The sequence below is a fragment of the Mus caroli genome, chromosome X, assembly GCF_900094665.2.
Source record: "Mus caroli chromosome X, CAROLI_EIJ_v1.1, whole genome shotgun sequence".
Lineage (NCBI taxonomy): Eukaryota > Metazoa > Chordata > Mammalia > Rodentia > Muridae > Mus > Mus caroli.
The window spans coordinates 31,980,259-31,989,746 of NC_034589.1; the positions used below are offsets into that span (position 1 = coordinate 31,980,259).

General features: G+C 36.5%; 1 protein-coding gene across 3 annotated transcripts in view; it reads right to left on the reverse strand.

The window, feature by feature from the left end:
* Cul4b (cullin 4B) overlaps positions 1-9,488 on the reverse strand; it is a 101,444-nt gene that overhangs the window by 15,071 nt on the left and 76,885 nt on the right. For all 3 annotated transcript variants that reach the window (XM_021154130.2, XM_021154129.2, XM_021154128.2), the window contains 8 exons: positions 5,046-5,149; positions 4,322-4,391; positions 3,635-3,708; positions 2,594-2,756; positions 2,338-2,427; positions 1,960-2,042; positions 1,181-1,248; positions 595-713 (listed from right to left, as the gene is read on the reverse strand). In XM_021154130.2, coding sequence (XP_021009789.1) covers positions 595-713; positions 1,181-1,248; positions 1,960-2,042; positions 2,338-2,427; positions 2,594-2,756; positions 3,635-3,708; positions 4,322-4,391; positions 5,046-5,149 — 771 coding nt within the window. The remainder of the gene's footprint in view (positions 1-594; positions 714-1,180; positions 1,249-1,959; positions 2,043-2,337; positions 2,428-2,593; positions 2,757-3,634; positions 3,709-4,321; positions 4,392-5,045; positions 5,150-9,488) is intronic.

The following is a 9,488-nucleotide window of genomic DNA, read 5'->3' on the forward strand; positions in this document are numbered from 1 at the left end:
AGGACAGCCAGGGCTACACAGAGAAACCCTGTCTCAAAACAAAACAAAACAAAACAAAAGCAATATGGTCAGGGAGGGAAGTAGAGGGAAGGAGGAGAAGGAAGGATTTATGGTTCAAACTTGTAAGAACAGATCCTACACTTTATCTTAACCAAATGGCTTCAGAACTCAAACAACTTCCCATATTCCCTGGCTTAAATCTTAGAGCTAGAAATCCCATCAAGTATTACTCAAGTTTTATTGCTGATATACCACACAGCCGCCATTCTCAGGATGATGTTTTAATTTTTTTCACTTTAAAAAAAAAAGATTTATTTATTGTTATATGTAAGTACACTGTAGCTGTCTTTAGACAGACCAGAAGAGGGTGTCATGTCTCATTCAGATGGTTGTGAGCCACCATGTGGTTGCTGGGATTTGAACTCAGGACCTTTGGAAGAGCAGTCAGTGCTCTTACACTCTGAGCCATGTCTCCAGTCCAATTTTTTTCACTTTTAATAAAACTTCCCATCTAACAAGAAATGCTTTCTGACCCTCTTGGTACATAGATTGCGAAACAGTCAGGAAAAATGTCAACAAGCAAACTGTTACTACCTTGATATACTCAATCCACTGCTGTAAGAGAACCTGAACTCCACCCCGAACTCTACTGAAGAGCTGATACAGGAGAGACAAATCTTGAATTCGGTTTTCATCAAGGAGGCTATTTAAACCTGGTTTGAAATATTTTGACATTAAAATATGAGAATCACAAAGTAAATAAAATTGCCATGCATTTCAATAAAATGTTAAGCTGAATTTTCTATCGTGATACTGGTCTGAACTATAATGAGAATTTACGTGAGTAAAAATTCAGATTATGCTGTAATATCACTAAGGTTTAGAAGTTCTTGGCTCTACATGCTAAGAATAAAACAACAACAGCAGCAGCAGCATGCATTAGTGTTTTTCCTGTATGTATGTGCACTGTGTGTGTGTATGCCTGGTGTACATAGAGGATGGAAGAAGAGTAAATATTACACCCTCCCGCCCCCGAAACTACAATTGCTAATGGTTGTGAGCCGCCGCCATGTGGGTACTGGGAATTAAACTTGAGCCCTCTGCAAAAGCAACAAGTACCCTTAACTACTGAGCCATTTCTCCAGCCCTAGTAACCTCTTATTTACAAATTACAAGTTACCTTTTTGAAGAATTGCTGTTAAGTGTTCACCTAGAAGTTGTTTTTCAACAGAAGCAATTAGTGACTTCCTGAAAGGGGGAAAAACAGAATTGAGATTTGACCTTGAAAATTTAAAGCTTCTAGAAAGAACAAAGCTAAAAAGTCATTTTGCATTAATTTTGCCATTTCTAGGCCATGTGTCAAAATATTTTACATTACGCCTAAAGGAAGAAAAATAATGTATTTCAGAATTTGCTCAATGTAATGATCTCCATGGTCTTGCTAAGCCTAGTATTTTTTCCAAGTTTTCTTGCTTTTTACTAAGAAGGTGAAACAGCTATCCACGCTGCTTAATTAAACCACTTGGTTGCTGAGATTTAGAAAGTACAGAAGCAGTTTCTCTCTGAACACCCACTCCCTGAATTTTAATCAGTCTAAGGATTTTAAAAGCCGGGCATGGTGATGCATGCCTATAATCCCAGAACTTGGGAGCCTGGCATGGAGGACCATGAGTTCCAGGGCAAGTTGGGTTTTAGTGAAACTCTGACTCAAAAACACCAAGTTTTCAAGATCCCATCAACCTCTAATATTATTTTAAAATTACACACTAAACATACACCAAACCAATAATCAAATCCTTGATTAAATCTAATTGGCCAGGGAAGATAATAACTTTAAGCTCACATTATAAAAACAACTGCTAAAGACTAAATCACACCTGAAAATTACTACAAGTTTAAGATGCCTAAAGTGTTTTATCAACAGTTTTAAGACTATTAGGCTGAGCATGTAATACTTACTGGGTGGTCTGATCTAAGTAAGTAATAAGTCTGTCAGCTTCTTCTTCTAGGCGTTTATTAACATGATGAAGATACTCAGGAACCTACAAAGATAGTGTTTTATATTATTGCTTTCCTCCCCTTAAATCATTCAGAAAATGTCAAGTCCAAAAGATCCAGGGAAGAGCCCCATCAAATGTGACAGGGTAGAAGCATATGTAAAATTAGAGGTAGTTTATGATCCAGAATTGTGGCCTTTAAGGAGAGAGAAGAGAAAGGAGCACCTAAGTGAGAGAAGAGCATCACCATGTCGGGAATAGAAATACAAAGGGAAGTTTGTGTTCTACAGTGAAATGGCTATTATAAGAGACACTGGAGTCATTAAGCATTTTAAAATACCTCTCTTTCTTGCATTAACTTCTGACCTTCGGCTGCGTAAAGCCGATTAGTTTCTTGCAAAAATTGCTGTTCAAAAGAATCTTGGTAAATCTAGAAAAAAGGGAAAAAAAAACCCAAAAGTATTTGCTTATTCATTAACTATTTACTGAATGTCTTCTATCAGAACTCCATTTGAACAACACTCCATGGATTTCAGACAAACTATGAACAGTAATCAAATTTGTAGGTAGCACAGTGAGTGTTAAGGGCAACTTACTTGCAAATCAGACAGCATACTTAAAAGGCTTCGAAGTAAACTTCTATCAATTGCTTCACCATTCCGCTCTCTCTCAATCAAGAGAAGGATGCCATCAATTGTTTTTGTCTGTACTTTTTGATCACTTATAATATGAGCCCTAAATAACTCTAATCCCATGTCCCTAAAATTAAAAACAAAAAAGTATCATCTGAATTGGCAATACCACATGTGCACAGGCTGACTTATCAAAGTCTGGGTCCTCAGACTTTGAAGTAGTAATTATAAAAAAAAAAATCCACATTTAATTTTGAATAACATTATTAAAGCATATAGGAAACCCATTTTGTCTTAAATGAGAACTGAAGCTGAATTCCTGGCTTCTTCCATAACTAGGTTTTAGTGTCTTATTTCCTCTTAGTGAAATTAGAAATAAAATTAGCTCAAAGACAAAATACTTTCCACTATACTGGCATTGAGCAGCTTATTTGGTCATTCATAAATGGCTTCAAAACTCTAAAATCAGGCTCTTGCTCTTACCTTCTTGCTCCCACTCTGTCCCCTCACCTCTTACCCCTCTCCCCATCCCCATTCCCCCCTCTCTCCATGTGTGGCCTCTACTTCTCTACTCTCTGTCTCTCTCTGCCTCTACTACTCTCTCAATTCCCCTCCCCATTAATAAAGTATGCAAAGCACCTGCTGAAGGACCAAGACATTATGCTATCTTACTTTCATAAACAAACAAGATTTTTACTATAAAGTAACAAGAAAAATAAAAGAGCAAAACGTTAGTGATCAACAGCTCTAAGATTCAGGCACAGAAATTCTAGAGTAAACTTTAAGATCTTCATACCTAATGAAGAAATGTCTTCATACACTATGAGGTTAGCTATCTGCTGTATTAGAGTAGGCAAAACAAAACAACCCCCCTCCTCAAAATGCTAGGATCCAAATGGGAATTTTTAGGAGAATATTCTGAATACAGCTTGTTCTCTTTTGTTATAATAATTAAGACTATGGTATGTAACAAAATTTTTCATAATAATCTTCTGGCATCCTTACCAAATGGAGGGCAGCATTGAATTCTGAAGAACATAAGTTCTATCCAGAAACAAAAAAATGCTCCTGATCATTATCTGTCAAATAAAAAGGAAAAAAAAAATCAAGCAATTTTTGTAAATTTGAATCTTCAGTATTAGCTCTTAATAAAATGAGAATTTGGAAGATTTTACATTAAATATACTACTAGGATCCAACTTAAATAAATACATGTATCTGAGATGTCCGATCTTTAAACTATTCTATTAATCCTTGTGGTTTCTAGAGAACAGAGAATTAAGATGGTCCTCTGACATCTTTGCTACTTAACTGAAAAGAAAAACTGGAGGTAAGCATGGGGTACATGCCTATAATCCCAGAACTCAAGAGGCTAAGTAAGACAGAAAGATCTTGAATTTCAGGCCAGCCTGTACTACACAATGTGATCTTGTCTCAGAAAAAAAAAAAAAAAAAAGAGGGAATCCAAGGTACACTTAGTCTTCCTTAGCAGCAGTGCTAGGAGGTAAAACTATCTTAAACATGTACCCATGGTATTTAGGAGGTGGAAAGTGGATTTCAAGATTTCTACTTGCATTAATATAAAGAATAAATTCGAGACTTTACCACTCAGCTATATCCCAATTCTTCCAGGAAAGCTATCAAAACATTCTACCACCTGAATGTTTCTGAACTGAAGTACTGCCGACTTACCATTTGCCTACAGTGGTTTTGCCAGCATCTATCGATCTTTTTGAGAAAAAGAACACTATCCAATGAATCCATGAGACAGGTGTTAAGGAGATTTTAAAATGTTTCATATGTGTAATATAAAAACATAGTTGTTTTAAATACAGAATATCCCATATACTGATATTAAATACAAATTATAAACATAATTCTTTTTTTTTAAACTGCAGAACCAAATTCGGTCCCCCTTAACCTACCTTTAAAACTACTCTTAAACATAACTGAGCATTATGTTTTCTATTTGAGATTTCCTTCAAATGGAAATTTGCCAGGACAAGTTACTGACAGGAAATTTTTACTTAAATAAGTACCATACTTGTAGATTTTGACTATCACATTGAAAAGTTTCAAAATTTTGTTCTTTCCTTTAGAGATAACAGGACAAAAATAAATCTACCAACACAGGCATTCCATTTCAAACTGAGCTAAGTAATGAGAGGTAATGAGAAAACTAAGATACTTTGTTTTGAGGGGCTGGAGAGATGGCTGCGCAGTTAAGAATACTGGCTGTTCTTCCAGAGGTCCTTGGTTAAATTTCTAGCAACCATATAGTGGCTCACAACCATCTGCAATGGAGAATACTACCCTCTTCTCTCCTGATGCCTTCTTCTCTCATGCAGGCATACAAGTAGAACATACATAAAATACATACATAAATAAATGTGACATTTTCTTTTGAAAAGGATATTCTCTGAACTGATGAATCTGTGCTTTGATGTGATCTTCACATATCTGCCTCAGCTGCTTATACAAATTTGCAGAAATCTTATGAGAACAAAGATTTTCTACAGCCTGCAAGATGAAACAGGTACTTTGTTAGGACAGGATAAAGTTAGGGTAGGGGTCTCATTTATCACATGAAGTCATTTTGTTATACACTGTATCAGCTCATTGAAAATAAAGTATTTGTCAATTTTAAAAAACAAAAGCATGACATCAACCCAGGATGCTGAAGCAGGAGCATTAGAAGTTTTGGGCTAGCCTAGAAAACTAAAGTCTCTCTCTCTCTCTCTCTCTCTCACACACACACACACACACACACACACACTCTTAAACAAGAAAATAGAGCACTGTCAGTGAAAAACAAACTAAGTCCACATTTATATGTTTATGCTGGCTATACTAAAGGTAAAGGCTGAAGAGAATCATGTGAAGTTCTTCCCCATGAGGATACCCAATTCAGAGCAACTACTACATACAAAAGCTTTTTTGTTACAAATAATTTTCATAAGCAGAATGTCATTATATTTAAAAATAATTTCACCTGTTTTGTATGTATGAGATAGGCCAGAAACAACTACTATAACTCAATTAAAACCTATAGTTCCTTGGATATTCCTGAATACAAAAAAGTGGAAATTATTGCTAGCAGTATTTAAATCAGTATGATATAATTAAACACCATGGCATTTTATCCAATTTTTCAGTTTATAAATAGTTGAATATAGGGATTGCAAATTGGGCTTAGTGGGAGAATCCTTGCCTAACCAGATTGAAGCCCCAGAATCCATACTCTAAATGACAACAAAATGAACATAGTTTTACTTCATTAGAGTACTTGAATTTATCCTCAAACCTTAATAAGTTCAGAATTTGTATGTTTCTTATTGTGTGTATCAAAAGTCTTTCACTTTAAAGCAACAGGTGTGGTCACGTAATACCAAGATTCTGCTCTCACCACAATGGAAGACAAAAATTCCATTAAAAAGGACTGGGGGAGTCTAAACTCTGTTGGTCTGAGTGGAATTTTGTCAACATGAAGCTAGAAGTCACATTGCTAGAATGCAAGTCCTGTGATCACATTTAAAAAAAAAAACTAACCTAAAGCTTAAAAAGAAATCTCCTTATTCCACTGGAGGAAAACCACCAATTCTAAAAAAGAGAGAAGAGACCCATCAGATTTAACAGCTATGGAGAAATTGGAAAACCAAGTCTTCCCTGAGAAAGACTCAGTTAGTCCATGTAACCTGGGGTTAGGTCACAAATGCCTAAGGGTGCACTTTTTTATTTCCTGTGCTCCTCTATTCATACTGATCCTAGACAGGCTTTCTTCCTCCCTTTATAATACTTTTTACTGTATCTTGTTGAGTGGCTGACTCATTTTTCTCAAGCATTTCTCATTTCCTGTTTAGGTTGTCAATGACATAATACACATTTTTTTTTTTTACTTTCCCTACTTTTTTTTTGAAAGATTTATTATTATATATAAGTCCACTGTAGCTGTCTTCAGACACATCAGAAATGGACGTCAGATCTCATTACGGATGGTTGTGAGCCACCATGTGGTAGCTGGGAATTGAACTCAGGACCTTTGGAACAACAGTCAGTGCTCTTAACTGCTGAGCCATCTCTCCAGCCCTGTTTCCCTACTTCTAATTCTTCAATAAATCCTATCCATCCTACTTCCTTTTCTGTGTTCTCCTTTATCCCATAAAACAGTTCTTGACATATCTATTATCTTCTCCCATAAGATAGCACATTTTTTGTTACTATTCAACTGGGTACCACTTCTTCCAAATACGGTAAAATATGCTAACTCCTTTCACTGTCAGATTTGCCTAATGCTCCGACCCACCACACTTCACTGACTTGTCACTAAAATCAATACTCTTGCTTTGTATGTGTATAGCCTGTCTCCTTGATTTTGCTTAATGACAGAGTGATCACATAGTCATAAGTTATTTTTTAATACTTTGAGATTTAAAGTGTGTGTATGTGACATTATATTACACCCTGCATACTAGAATGAAAAACATGATCAGAAAACTATAGTGTGATCTAAGTGTTTTTACAGTAATAATCAGAGATAAAGCTCCCTACCACAGCCTTTAGGAGAGGGAAGTTAGGAAAAGTCTCCAAGTCTGCCAAAGACCCAGAGAGAAATGGATTGAGTCCTAATGAGAATAGTAAGAAAGCAAGCAAAGCTTCGCTTTTAATACAGCCTTATCTATGCTTAGCTGGCAGACAGGAGAGATGTTTTCAGTGGGCTAGGACTAGTAACGCTCAGTGGCTGTTTACTTAGCTTGCATGAGGCCCTGAGTTCACAACCTAGCAACCTAAAAGACCGAGAGTAAACGCAGGCTCTTAAAGCTTTTGAAGGTAGTCAGGCATAAAATACAAACATTTAGCAAGCTTTTAACCCTTACTTCTCCAAAGCCCAGGCCTTACCCCCCAAAACCCATACATCACATCAAAAACACAAAACAACCCTCCCTAACAACTTGTTTGAAAATATGTGTATATATATATATATATATATATATATATATATATAAATACTAAAAGGAATGAAATGTTTCATTAACGAAAACAGTAAGAAAAATAAAGAATTACCACAATGTACTGAACTTTTGTCATAGGCGTATTAAAATTAGGTATTATTTTTAAAACATTTTGTTTGAGATAAGGTTTCTTTGTGTAGCCCCGGCTGTCCTGGAACTCTGTAGTCCAGGTTGCCCTCAAACTCACCGATATCCACCTGTCTCTGCAAACCCCAAGTGCTGGGATTAAAGGCGTGCATCACCACCATCCAATTCATTTCTCAAACTTTAATATTTAAAGAAAGGAAAATAATTGGCTGGTGAGGTGACTTGGGGAGGAAAGGCACTTGCCAGGCCTGAAGACAGGAGCTCCACTGACAATATATTATACATAAAACAAAACACTAATAACTTGTGCGAAAAAAAGAAATCAATCATGAAATTGTGTTCCGTCGTTTTTGCATTGTTGGGTTTCCTCCATTCCATCCTGTAGGAAGCTCCTTAAGCAGGAAAAAGGACTTGAGGAAGCCCCTGAAACTGACCCACTTGAGTAGGTCCCTCTCTGGCAGAGTGCACAGTAAACGCTGAAAACCCTGAGACAGAAGAAAGCTGAACTGCAAAGTCAAACTCAACTACAAAGACTCTGATACCAGCTCAACTTCCTGGAAGGGGTTTGGAGCAACTGAGGCACCTGGAAAGGACATGTTCCAACCTGTTGTGCAGGCTGCAGGCTGTGCAGTTCTTCCAGGCTCCCAGCTTTGTGAGCTCTGTCACCCAGGCTTTAGTGATACAGCTGTCTTTGGGACATTTCTGCTTCTGTAAGTAACCCTTCATCCACACACTCCTGTAAGTAACCCCAATAAAACACACTGCTTCACCAAGCTCAACTTTCTATACTTTAGTCTATTGTGCTTTCCTTATCTAGGGTGAGTAGATGTATGTATTGCAGCTCCCCAGCAAAAGTTTTCTCACACAACACCATGTAGAAAACAATCCTTCAATAAGATAAAACGTTATCAAGGACCTTTATTTTGTGTCCACACATCTTAAAAATGATTACTGATTCCTTCAAGGTGACTAATGATTCTTTCAAAGAAAAAGAATATGTAACAGATTATGATCTAAGTCACCAGTAGGGTTAAGACAGGTGTGGTGCTCATGCCTGTAATCCTACATTGAAACAAGAAGACTTTCATGAGTTTAAGACCATGAGAGTTCTATGCCAGCCTGAGTATCTCAAAAAATCAAATTTCAAAAATCAAAACAGGGTTGGAGAGATGTACTTCTTGTTCTTGCAGAGAACCCAGGTTCCATTTGGAGCACTCAGAAGACACTAACTACTATCTGTAATTACAGTTCCATGGGGATCTAATGTCTGCTTCTGGAGTCTAAGGACACTGTACACATGTAATATACAGATAACCATACAGACAAAATACCCAAATATATTAAATTACAATTATATAATTCTACATATTATATATATCTATAAATTAATACTTATATAAAGCAAAGTATAATTAAAACAAATCTTAAAACAAAATAAACACAAACAGATGAAAGCAGTTAAAATTTGAAACACTAATAGCTAGTTATCAAAACTGGTAAGAATTTGAAGTGTTCTGCTCTAACAGACTGCTTTAAGTAATCACATTTATAATTAATGATCATCTGTGTACTTAGAGATGCATACCCTCACTCTCAAAGATTTCAAGGTTCTTAAGAAAGAAAAATTTAAAACTCAGGAACAATTATCATTTAAAGTACAGTTTTAAAAAGACAGAAGGAGCCGGTCGTGGTGGCGCACACCTTTAATCCCAGCACTCCGGAGGCAGAGGCAGGCGGATTTCTGAGTTCGAGGCCAGCCTGGT